General features: G+C 45.3%; 1 protein-coding gene across 6 annotated transcripts in view; it reads left to right on the plus strand.

The window, feature by feature from the left end:
* The window catches only part of LOC134532171 (matrix metalloproteinase-14), a 53,030-nt gene that overhangs the window by 12,238 nt on the left and 27,440 nt on the right, over positions 1 to 13,352 (plus strand). For all 6 annotated transcript variants that reach the window (XM_063368552.1, XM_063368551.1, XM_063368550.1 and 3 more), the window contains exon 2: positions 7,898 to 8,021. In XM_063368552.1, the coding sequence (XP_063224622.1) occupies positions 7,898 to 8,021 (124 nt within the window). The remainder of the gene's footprint in view (positions 1 to 7,897; positions 8,022 to 13,352) is intronic.

A 13,352-nucleotide genomic window follows, 5' to 3' on the forward strand; every position in this document is an offset into this window, starting at 1 on the left:
TTGGGAGTGAATAACCTGGATTCAGAATGTTCACAAACTTCTTAAATTCTTCACTTTCAACAATACTAAACGGGTGATAGTCTTTCACAATCAATTTTACCAACTGTTCATCAAATGTCTTGCTTTTGTGAATAGGAATTGGTTTTTGAATATAGTTATGTAACTTTGTCTGTGATACCCTCTCTCCGCTTGGTATAATTCTTGTTGTTGATGGTTGCGAGATGTTCTCAGTAATCACCGATGGATGTGATACAGATGTTGATGGCTTGTTTGTGTTTAATACAGCTTGTGTTGATGTTGATTCTGTCTGTTTCACACACGCATGTATTTCAGACAAATCTTCAGTGCAAATCTTGGATCGTTTTTCAGTTGAATAATTAACACCCACGTGTTTTACTTTGAGATGCCTAGTTAAATTACCAGTTGATCCACCCTTATATGAAAAAATTCCCTTACATAGATCACATTTAGCTTGTCCAGGTGAAATCTCAGAAAAACAATTCCATATCTGACTACGTTTTCTGGATTCCATATTTTAACAATATAAATTTCAAAGTTTATAAACTAAAAAAAAAAAAAAACCGTAACGAAAAAAATATCGGCATAATGTATGCCCTCGGTCGTAGTATTTGTAAAAAATCATAAAACACTTTCGAATAATATGTCACAATTGTTTTCCAAGTTCAGATTACCAGTAGCCAATACCACTATGTATTTAAACTTTTCTCTATCGAAAACCAAGACGAACTGACATTAGATGGCAATGCATGCGAGACAGAGCATTTGCCCCCTCTTCCCCCCCCCCCCCCAGCTAAGCGCTGGCATTAAGAGCAAGACACGCATATGCCATTACTTAACACTCTTCCTCACTATTTTTTTCAGTTGGTTGTTGCAGTGCGTCAAAAGCTAAGAGAGAGAGAGAGAAAGAGAGAGAGAGGCGGAGATACTGTCCGCAGTCAAAAGTCTTCATCAGCTGAAAAAGATTGGTGCGGGTACATGGTTGGTTCAGGTCCTGGAAGGGAGGCTCCTTCCTGCCCACGCAACTTATAAGCGTTGCAAAAACATCGTTTTCTCTCACTTAGTTTACAATATGACATGCCATGGTCGCGCAACTATAAAGTGATTCACATTGTGGAGACAAGATAGTAAATACTGTTTTACAGTGCTGTATAAATGAAGTGAAAATAAATAAACCTGCAACATTATTTTTAAGAACCTGTAAGAGCCGCGATGTACACTAGTGTTAGTGAGATATCTATTCATATGATACGAACAAAACCTGAAGGACATGAACCGAATTACACTCAGACGAATGCAAGCTATTAAATTACATATATTTGAAACTATTCTCACATGTTCGTAAAATGTTTGTACAAAAAAAAAACAATGGTTTGCATGTTACGTACGATGAATGCAACGTCCTACATTTGTGCACTTGTTGAAGTAGTTGGTGGGTTTACCTGGGGTACTTGTGTTTACCCACATACATTCGTTGTCATTCCTTCATTATAATTTCCATCACCCCTCATCTTCAATATTGACCATTTCATTCGAAGCTCCATTAAGCTTCAACTTGTCGCATCATATCTAAATGCATAGTGTTTTGTTTAACACACTTACATTACTTGTAATGACTTTCTAGAGAGGTCCTGAAACCAAGTTGTTTAGTTGGGGCAAATATGTTTATTAAATGACAAATAATTATTATGTAAAGATAAATAAAATTTCAAAAAAAATTATTTGACCATGGTTTTTATTTAAGTAAAAATTATAATACTTAAATCGTTGTCATCAGCTGTCGAACTTATTATATTAACATAATTTTGCAAACACTCGCTAATATATGCCATTATCTAATGTCATCGTGAGTGACCTGTTAACTCAGTGTGTCGAGCTCCTGGTCGGATAAATTAAGGTTTAAATATTTATTTTAGGCCGAGTCAGAAATTTTTCACTTTAGTAAATTTTACCTCCTTGGTACAACACTGGATGTTGCGATTTCCTTTCACAGAAATGAACAGTAAACCATCGTACAATCAACCTGCAACCGCAACGTTATCTGGTGCAGCTATGTTCGGACACGATTATATAGGAATAATCATCAATACGATCATATTTGCAAATGCTCCCGTATTATCGAGAATCACTGCAGGAAGCATTTGCAGCGATCAACAGTCAATATTTTTGTAACAGTCAGTATACAACTAGACGTTTGAAATTTAATTTACCCGTGCAGAGTAGATAAAGATAACCACCCACGCGATTCAGCCTCCTCTCGTTATCGGGTCACGCGATAACGAGGGGAGGCTGGAAGCAAACACGTAGCTAATACTCTAAAGGATGAACGAGTTACGACGCCTGATAAAAGAGCCAGATCCCATACACAGAAAAGAACGAATTGACCGAGAAGAACGAATCGTTCTGAACGAATCTTTCACGGTACTGATCCAAAAGAACCGATTCGGTCAAAAGATCCGTTCTGCCCATCACTATAGTGAACGACAGCTGCTCAAGGCTGAAGGCAGTTAGTGCGCTGACACCCCCCCTCCCGCGGGCTGAGTCAGCGGGTGCCTCGAGGTGAGTCAGGCGCCTAGTGAGTCACACGCGCCGCTCCGAGATAGCGCCTCGCCTCTGGCCCGGAAGTAGCGGCCTGGAGCAGGAAGACAGCCACTGGAGCCTCCAGGAAGCACAGCCCTGGAGTCACCCCGGGGTCAGGTCGTGAGTCAAGTCCCGCGCGGAGCCAGATAGCGCCGTCTTCCCCTCTCATTGCCCGGGTCACTCACGTGATCGGACTAGCATGCGGACCTTATCTGCCTGGCTATGTCCTTGTGCCACCGACACTTGGTTCAATAGCTACTCCTCTGTGCCTGCTCCTCTGTGCCTGCTCCTCTGTGCCTGCTCCTCTGTGCCTTCTCCTCTGTGCCTGCTCCTCTGTGCCTGCTCCTCTGTGCCTGCTCCTCTGTGCCTGCTCCTCTGTGCCTGCTCCTCTGTGCCCGCTCCTCTGTGCCTGCTCCTCTGTGCTCCTCTGTGCCCGCTCCTCTGTGCCTGCTCCTCTGTGCCTGCTCCTCTGTGCCTGCTCCTCTCTGCCTGCTCCTCTGTGCCTGCTCCTCTCTGCCTGCTCCTCTGTGCCTGCTCCTCTGTGCCTGCTCCTCTGTGCCCGCTCCTCTGTGCCTGCTCCTCTCTGCCTGCTCCTCTGTGCCTGCTCCTCTGTGCCTGCTCCTCTGTGCCCCGCTCTGTTCGCCCGCGACTCGGCGCTTCCCTGGCAGAAGAAGGTCTCTCCTTCCACTTGCCCACAGAGGCCATGTCCAACTCTGCACCTCCAAACATTTAGCACTAAAAACACCGCAAACCACACAAAACATACCGCGTTCAACTTTGTTGCGTACTTTACAAACATAACAACAGCGAATCGCTGGCTTAATTACAGGCGTAGCTGTGAGCCGGGATGGGTATTAGCCACAGAACAAGGAGGAAAATAAAGAAAACTCATTGTATTACACACCACAAAATTAGTGGCTACCTAAATAGAGTGAATTTTCACTGGTTTGTTTGCCTGATAATAGCTTATACATTACTTCTAATAAATTAATGTATTTATGTCAGCAATATATTATGAAAACTACTATCTGGCGGACGGGCCCATAACTACTTCACAAAACTAGGTCTCAGTCTCGGTAATTAGAGTTTCTCCCCCATATTATACAGTTCACGTCACGTTCAACAAACACCAGACCACGGCCATAGAGGAGAATGCTAATGTAATGATTGTAGGTACGTGCAGCGTGTGTTTGCGAGGGAGTGGTCTCAGACGCACCACGTGGGGCGAGAGGCTGACCTTGGAGCCGTGACTCAGGCGCGCTAGTACTACCTGGTGACGAGTTGTTCATTCACGGCGTGAGTCGGCGCTGGAATGTCGCCTGGCTCTCGGCGATTAGCGAGCTGTGACGTCACTAGTGCACTATCCGACATTCATGAAGTCATCCCAACTACGTGTTCACTCGCTCGGATGAACACATGAGCAGCTTGGTACTTACTGAACACAAACACAGAAATTACTACTATTCGTCATTCATAAACATTATATTTCTATGTCTTACGAATAAAATAACAGTCGGTGGCGTGTTGCAAACATTCTTAATCTCAAAAAAATTCCGGTTGAAGTTTCTATTGAGCAGAAACAACTCGCCCGCATAAATATTTAGAGTCGACCTTGGACAACACGGGCAGCCTTCTTTTCACAGACGAGAGAGCCAAACTCCCGATCGTGAATCTTCGGGTTTTGTTTTTTGTTCATTGTAAATAAATATGGTGGTATTGATAAAATGATACTAATGGTCAATTAGGTTAGGTTAGCTACATTATCAATATTTTAAAACATTGTGGACGGCTGATTTGGTTAGGATAGCTACATTAAAGATACGGAAAAAAGCATAAACTTCGGGTTTTGGCTCTCTCGTCTGTGAAAAGAAGGCTGCCCTGGACAACACGAACTGAACGATGAAACAAAACATATAACATGGACAACACAATGAAAACATAGCGACGCACAGGCGAATCCAGCAATACAACTACAACTGTTTCCTGCATTTTTCTTGTTTTTTTTTTCTTATTCATGTTTCTTGTACATTCTTGTGGTTTCTCTGTGACCTAGTTTACTTTAGAAACCAGCAATGTACCCCGTTGAAATAATAAACCAAAGAACATCTACACGCTGGTTTACCTGCGGATAGTTTCCCGACTATCTTTCCTTGGATTACTAGTTCCATCACGGCTTGCGCAGATTATTGTAAAATGCGGCGATCGCAAACTGTGGGTAGCATGTGCTGATAGTGAACTTTTTTCAAAATTAAATGTAAGCTCTTCTGGCTGTAGAAGGAACACCACATTGAAAATGTATCTATTTCGTGCATGCTGTTAGAAATTACAGTTACTTTACTGACTTTTAAACGAATAGTTATTTGTAATGTCAGGCACATATCAACTTCCCAGTTCTGTGTTCCGTTGCAAACACTCGCGGAAGAAGAAAAGAAGGATTTTGATGTATGTAGACTCGTCGAATTTTTTTTTGAATAGTGGTTTTGTTTTTATAACAAGATCATTATTAATAATGTTCGCAGGCTTTCACGGCCATTGACTGAAGTAGCTTGGCTTCTGGGTTGTAGCCGTGAGCTTGGCAAATAATTCATCCAACGTTTCGGTCGACATTGCAGTCGCCATCATCAGGGAGCAGTTACCTGGGAGAGCAGGATGATGGTGACTGCAATGTCGACCGAAACGTTGGTGAATTGTTTGCCAAGGTCACGGCTACAACCCAGAAGCCAAGCCACTTAAGATCATAATTGTTAAATCATGTTCAAAGTGAAGGACCTGAACACCGCAAACTTACGAAATTAACCGTAAATGTTCGCAAGATCCGTGGGTAATTACGTAGAGACAGGAAAAAATTCGCGTATTCATTTCACGATATGCTAGAATCCAAACAACTGTACCTTTATATTGCTTCTGCGATTGGCTTACAGTTTATCTGAAGGATTCTGAGCCAGTGGAAAACCTTCAACCAAAAAAGTATCGAATCGCAAGCGTCCCAGTTGACACGTGTCACGAGTCAGTGGCCAATGAGCAGGTGGCATTTGCCTGAGTGTGTTGGAGATTGTGGAGTCTCTGCTGGAGGTCATCGAAAGCGCGAATTGTTCCGGTCTCTAGTAATTAGTGACGAGTGTTGTTCGCAAGTGGGTTCCCGGCTGAAACGGGGGGAGGGGGGTGAGGGACCCGGAGGAAGTCGGCGGCAACTGGGGCGCCCGCACTGAGTCAGCGCCCGGCCACTTGTCACCTCGTGAGTAGCGGGCAGCGGGCGATAACCACGCGGCCAGGCAGCGGCTGGTGGGGTCCCCCTGCTGCGTGGCCGGGCCAGGGGTGCTTGTCCCCGGGGCAGGCCCCACGCAGACTCAGGGAGCGGAGACCTCAGGCCCTGCACGGCCTCGACCGGGCAGCCCGCACGGCAGATAGCAGCTCGCCGTGACCCACATGGCCAGCTGCCTGTCCCGAGAGCCGAGGTCGCCTCTACACTGCACCCGGCTCCTTCATCACCTCACACCCTGTTGGATAGAATATATATACCTACATTTCCAAAATTAGTTGGGTTCTTGAGTTCACTCTGCAGACCTTCTTGGAATTTTGGAAACTGAAACGAACTTGAACCATCGTTAGTCGTTGTTTTCTTAAAAAAGAAACTCTCTAGGCACCAAACTAGAGAGAGGATGATGCACTTTTGTTTCCTGATAGAGCTGCATAGAATTATCTTCCAACATAAAATCTTTTGACCTGGTTAGTTCTCCTCATTAGTTGGCTACAAAATATTTAAATTGTATTGAAAATCTTACAGAGTTAATGGACACCCAAAAAACCTCCATTAGTTAAAAATATTGTGTACGAAGCGTACAAGCCAACAAATAAAATATCTCGGCTTCCCAGGTCGACTCGCGTGGTAGTGATGATATGAGCCGGCGTTTCGCTCTGCAGTGCAGCAGGCATCTGCAGGTGTGAGTGTCAGCTGAGAGGTGGCAGGCTGGCAGCTGGGTCCAGTGACTCCTCCTCTGAGTGTGTTCTGCTCGGCTCTGATTGGTCAGAACCTGCACACCCGCCTCTGTGGCTCGCTCGGTGTGCGTCACGATCCATTCTGTGTTCAGTATGGTCCCTGTATTATACTGATTATACTTATTGACTGCGTGTTAGAGAAAGATATTGTTTTCAAATTATTACTAGAGACCTGAAAAATTCGCACATTCATTTCACAATAGGCTAGAATTTTTAAAGTGTGCATTTCTGCTGCTTCGGTGATTGGGCCACAGTATATGTGAAGTACTTTGGGCCAGTGGCAAAATGTAAACAAAAGAAGTATCGAATCACGAGCATCCCAGTTAACAGGTGTCACGAGTCAGTAACCAATGAGCAGATACAATTCTCCCGAGTGCATAGAAAATCATGGAGTCCATCCTACAGGTCATTGAAATCGCAAATTTTTCCGGTCTCTAATTATTACTGATAAGTAAAGTCTAAACATGTTCATTTTATCCGGAACCAACTACACAATATCGTCGCATCTGGTTAAGCGTTTACCACGACACTTATTTTCTTCCACGTAACCTACATTTTTAGGTTTTATTTTTTATTTTTAAGAAAACATGCTGTTATACGACATAAGACACCCTCAGATTTCTTAACGCAAAAATAGTTTTATTTTGCTGCACAAAAATGTCGCAGCGATATAATTTTCACCGATTGTGCATCGTGTGAGCATAAAGTAGTTTAGGTTTAGCGGACATATTATCTTTGAAAGATTTTTGCAATGGGAGTGTATGACTTGATGTAAGCTTTTGGACATACGCCATTGCTAAGCACATGTGAGTCTGTTTTCGAAAACTATTGTGTTTGTTTCGTCTTTTCGTTTTAGTCGTGTTTTTGTCTCGTTTCAACTGTTGTGCAGAATGTTTTTTGGGTTCAATATTTTTGTGCAGTCATCATTTGTGTGGGTTTTTTTCGTTCTCTTAGTCCATTTTTCTTTGTTTTTCTTGGTTTGTTGACCATATTCCTGTTATGGAATATTATGTGGTGTTTATATCCTGTTGACAACAGCAATTGTTTGCTTAATTTGTGTTTTTGTCTTTTGGGTATTTTTTAGTTTTCTTCTACAGAAAACGTGCTTAGCAATGCTTAGATAAATTCAATCTATAGTAAGGAGCGAATAACTCTGCTAATGTAACTATAAACGTGCCAGTCTCTCGCCCAATGTCGCTCGCTCGTCTGTGCTCGCGGTGAGGCTAGAGACTGCTGCTGAGTCTGGTCGTGTGAAGTGTGGCGCTGCTGTGGGGAGGCAGGCTGAGCGGGTCTCGTGTTGCAGATCTACCTGTCGCAGTTCGGCTACCTGCCGCCCGCCGTCAGGAACAGGGACACCATCATGACGGAGGACACCATGCGCAAGGCCATCGCCGAGTTCCAGGCCTTCGCGGGCCTCAACATCACGGGTGAGTGCTGCCCTCGCTTACTGAGTAGTTTAGTTCCCAGACTGCATTGTTAGAACACTGCAAATGGCTAAAAACGTGTTTTCAGAAGGATATATATATATATATATATATATATATATTGGCAATAACTGTCCTGTACAGATTCTCGAAATAACTCGAGGGACTTGTATTACACCTGTGTCCTCATTCCTGCACCCGTTCTCTTAATATTTAGTCAACATCTGCTTATATCATGCTTAATTTTTAATATTCCACTATTTTATGTAATTGCAGAAAAGTGGTAAAGTGTAAAGAAAAGGCCTTAACTTCGCCACCAATAAAGACGATAAATAAATAAATAAAATAATGCCGCGGTTACAGCTCAGGTCTCGCACGACGGGAACAGCGCGCGCCCTGCCTCCATGACTGTGCACGCCTCTCAAACAAACCTCTCTCCTCATTGGCCTGTTTCGCCGCTCGCAGCTGGACACAAACACGCGTGTGTGGGCGTGGCCGAGTCCTGGCCTGTCCTCGGGGCGTGTACAGGCTCCTGAGTGACGTCATGAGCCAGCCGCCGCACGGCGGACAAGTGAGGGTGCGCAGTGTCGACCACACCAGCCGTGCACGCCCGAGCCATGCTGGTAGACCTGGCGGTTCTCACGCCTTAAGTGAGGGAACAGAAATATATGTACCTAATAACAATACACTTACAGAAAACAGAAACGCGCTTCCCAAGGAAATAAGGAAAGTGCTCGGTGATGCACAGCTGTGAGATAGGACACGCGCATGTAACAAAAAGGAGCTGAAGGCCGAGACACCCGCACGTGCCGTGTTGGCCGCGACCTTGAAGCTCTGCCCGCTCCTGCCGGCGACCTCAGGCGGCGCATCTGCATGCAGGGCGCGTAGCCGTCTTCCGGGGGCCTTCCCCGAGCCGCGCCAGCTCTTCCGGTGTCCTCCCTCCTTCCTGCTTCCTTCCTGCTTCCTTCCTGCTTCCTTCCTGCTTCCTGCTTCCTTCCTGCTTCCTGCTTCCTTCCTGCTTCCTTCCTGCTTCCTTCCTGCTTCCTGCTTCCTTCCTGCTTCCTTCCTGCTTCCTTCCTGCTTCCTTCCTGCTTCCTGCTTCCTTCCTTCCTGCTTCCTGCTTCCTGCTTCCTTCCTGCTTCCTTCCTGCTTCCTTCCTGCTTCCTGCTTCCTTCCTGCTTCCTTCCTGCTTCCTTCCTGCTTCCTTCCTGCTTCCTGCTTCCTTCCTTCCTGCTTCCTGCTTCCTGCTTCCTTCCTGCTTCCTGCTTCCTTCCTGCTTCCTTCCTGCTTCCTTCCTGCTTCCTTCCTGCTTCCTGCTTCCTTCCTTCCTGCTTCCTGCTTCCTGCTTCCTTCCTGCTTTCTTCCTGCTTCCTTCCTGCTTCCTTCCTGCTTCCTTCCTGCTTCCTGCTTCCTCCCTCCTTCCTTCCTGCTTCCTTCGTGCTTCCTTCCTGCTTCCTTCCTGCTTCCTTCCTGCTTCCTGCTTCCTTCCTGCTTCCTTCCTGCTTCCTTCCTGCTTCCTTCTTGCTTCCTTCTGGCCTCTTCCTTTCTGCTTCCTTCATGCTTCCTTCCTGCTTCCTTCTTCCTTCCTGCTTCCTGCTTCCTTCCTGCTTCCTTCCTGCTTCCACCCTCCCTCCTTCCTGCTTCCTTCCTGCTTCCTTCCTGCTTCCTTCCTGCTTCCTTCCTGCTTCCTTCCTGCTTCCTTCCTGCTTCCTTCCTGCTTCCTTCCTGCTTCCTTCCTGCTTCCTTCCTGCTTCCTTCCTGCTTCCTTCCTGCTTCCTTCCTGCTTCCTGCTTCCTTCCTGCTTCCTGCTTCCTTCCTGCTTCCTTCCTGCTTCCACCCTCCCTCCTTCCTGCTTCCTTCCTGCTTCCTTCCTGCTTCCTTCCTGCTTCCTTCCTGCTTCCTTCCTGCTTCCTTCTTGCTTCCTTCTGGCCTCTTCCTTTCTGCTTCCTTCCTGCTTCCTTCCTGCTTCCTGCTTCCTTCCTTCTGGCCTCTTCCTTTCTGCTTCCTTCCTGCTTCCTTCCTGCTTCCTGCTTCCTTCCTGCTTCCTTCCTGCTTCCACCCTCCCTCCTTCCTGCTTCCTTCCTGCTTCCTTCCTGCTTCCACCCTCCCTCCTTCCTGCTTCCTTCCTGCTTCCTTCCTGCTTCCTTCCTGCTTCCTTCCTGCTTCCTTCCTGCTTCCTGCTTCCTTCCTGCTTCCTTCCTGCTTCCTTCCTGCTTCCTTCCTGCTTCCTTCCTGCTTCCTTCTTGCTTCCTTCTGGCCTCTTCCTTTCTGCTTCCTTCCTGCTTCCTTCCTGCTTCCTGCTTCCTTCCTGCTTCCTGCTTCCTTCCTGCTTCCTTCCTGCTTCCTTCCTGCTTCCTTCCTGCTTCCTTCTGGGCTCTTGCTTCCTCCTTCCTTCCTCCTACCTTCCTCCTTCCTTCCTGCTTCCTTCCTGCTTCCTTCTGGCCTCTTGCTTCCTGCTTCCTTCTGGGCTCTTGCTTCCTCGTCCCTTCCTCCGCCCTAGTACAGCCACGTCCTTGATCCTTGTTTCTTGTTGCTGTCACTTCTGTTCAGGGCGATCACTGCGGCCACTGCTGGATGCAGTCTGCGTGACGGACGTCACACCGGGTGTTGTTTAACTTCGCGGAGGTCACACGTTGCGTACTTAATATACGTATTCCCTGGGGGTTATATCCCGCAACAGGAACATAGTTGTACAGAAACATCACAGAACCCGAATAAAGAACTACTGTCGGTAACTAAACGTGTCGTAATGTCCACTGAGTGACTCTCTAGCGACAGCAAGAGTGTATGGTGTATGCGGTAACCTATGGTCTGGTCTGAAGTGTCCTGAACTCACGACCATGGACTACTGACGCCCGCTGGACAAGGCTTACAATCCACACTCACAACAATTGGACTATGTTTCGAAAAAGTGTCGAAGACCATTCCGATTATATTATGACAAATAAAAAAATATATTTGTCCGTGAGCTTCCGGCGTGGTCGACCCAGTGGCGTGGCTGACCGGATGTGGCTGGGGCAGAGTTGTGGCTCTACTCTCTCTTGTCATGTGGACCAATTAGTTCATTCCATTGCGCACAAACATCTAATGCACTGCTTGATTGGTGGGGGGGAAAAATACGGGTTTTAGTTCATAAAATATTTTCATTTTTTAAAAATTACTTGATTTTAATAATTTTAAAATTTTTGCACCTACGTAGTTATACAGCCATTTTGAAAAGTAATAGGCCCGTAGGCTATTTTAACGCATTCCTGACTTCTTTAAAAGTAATTTTGATATGCGTCATGGCTAGAGACCGGAAAAATTAGCGATTTCAATTTATGTAGCTTACGAAATTCACTGAATCCGAAAATACACTGAATCCGAAAATATAAATTTACGATCTGGTAATGTTGAATTTAAAATGTACGTTAATATATATATATATATATATATATATATATATATATATATATATATATATATATATAAGGAATACGTTTTGGAAAATATTAAACTTACAAAAATGTTGTATTGTGATCAAAATTAGCATAGGTCCTATTAATGTCAATTTACCGCAATATTTAGCTTAATTATTTTGCGATCATTTCACTAAAAACCTGCAGAGGTGAAATCGTATTGTTAGAACTTGTATTCAGGCATTTGTATGGAGTAAACTTCAGGAACACCATAAAAAAAAAGCAATTATTCGGCTTGAGAAAAGAAAACTAAAACAAGTTATAAATACATAGATATTAATACTACTAAATAAACGAAACACACATGTCAAGTTTGTATGAAAGACATACCTACAGTAACACGTGTGCATAGCGGAATCAAATTTAAACTACTTGGAATCACCATTCCTGTCTCTTCTGCGTATGAGGCATGTCCGGCTGTAATGGGGAGGAAATACATTATTGTAGTCCACTAATGATTTTAAAAAAAGTCCTTCCAAAATGATATCTCTGTATCCTTATGTAGCTAGGTTGCTATAACTATTGTGATATTCTGTCTTCACTAGTTTTTTGAAATTCTGGAAGGGAGGCCCCCACCCCTCCCCCCGGCTAAGCCAATATCTTGACTCAGTTTTCCCCGTCAGTTCCTCCTGATGCAGCAGTGTGAACACCCGCCGAGGCGTGGAGCGACCAGAAGGGCCTAAGTCCTCCACGGCCCCGCTGGTTGGCTGACACTACACCCACACCAGTGCCCGGGGCTTGGTGTGGCCGCACTCGACTTGGCGTGCGTCTGTTTGGATTCCTATAGCCTAATAGTTAATGGTTTAATTTTCAAGTAGTTATTTTATAATTAACTGTAAATGATAAGAAAAGTAGGGTGTTTTCATCATTAAAAAATATTATCGCTGTTATAAAATGTGTTATATATTGTCACCAGTGGAACAGAAAATGTCACCCTAGTCTAAGCTAGTGACCACGGGATCACAACAACTGACGGGCGATAAGGCACGCGACAGCACAGCGGAGATGCGCGCGCACCTGCAGTGACGTCACGGGGCCTTGGGCGCGGCTAATTGGGCGAGCGCACGGACACGGCGGCGCGGTGTTGCCAGACTGCCCCGAGCACATACCTACCTTGTGCCTGTGTTGCTTATGCAATGCAACAACCCAGAGACCGGAAAAATTCGCGATTTCAATGATTTCTAGGATGGACTCCATGATCCTCTATGCACTCGGGAGAATTGCATCTGCTCATTGGCTACTGACTCGTGACACCTGTTAACTGGGATGCTCGTGATTCGATACTTCTTTTGTTTACATTTTTCCATGGGCCCAAAGTCCTTCAGATATACTATGGTCCAATCACCGAAGCAGCAAAAATGCAAACTTTTTGTATTCTAGCCTATCTTGAAATGAATGCGCGAATTTTTCAGGTCTCTACCCATAACTAGAGACAGGAAAAATTCGCGTATACATTTCACGATTTGCTAGAATCCAAACAACTGTACCTTTATATTGCTTCTGCGATTGGCTTACAGTTTATCTGAAGGATTTTGAGCCAATGGAAAACCTTCAACCAAAAAAGTATCGAATCGCAAGCGTCCCAGTTGACACGTGTCACGAGTCAGTAGCCAATGAGCAGGTGGCCTTTGCCTGAGTGTGTTGGAGATTGTGGAGTTTATCCTAGAGGTCATCGAAGGCGCAAATTTTTCCGGTCTCTACCCATAACTACGGGCTGGCATTTTCCGCGAAGATTCTGAACGCATGTTAGACTGCAACAGCGGGTCATTTCTTGTGATTGGCTGCCGTCTGCGCGAGAAGCCACTGGCCGCACTGCATGGCTGGTGTGATTGGAGTTGCAACAATCCACATGTACCTGAAAGAAACTCGCCCAATC

This window comes from Bacillus rossius, chromosome 5 (genome assembly GCF_032445375.1).
Source record: "Bacillus rossius redtenbacheri isolate Brsri chromosome 5, Brsri_v3, whole genome shotgun sequence".
Taxonomy (NCBI): domain Eukaryota; kingdom Metazoa; phylum Arthropoda; class Insecta; order Phasmatodea; family Bacillidae; genus Bacillus; species Bacillus rossius.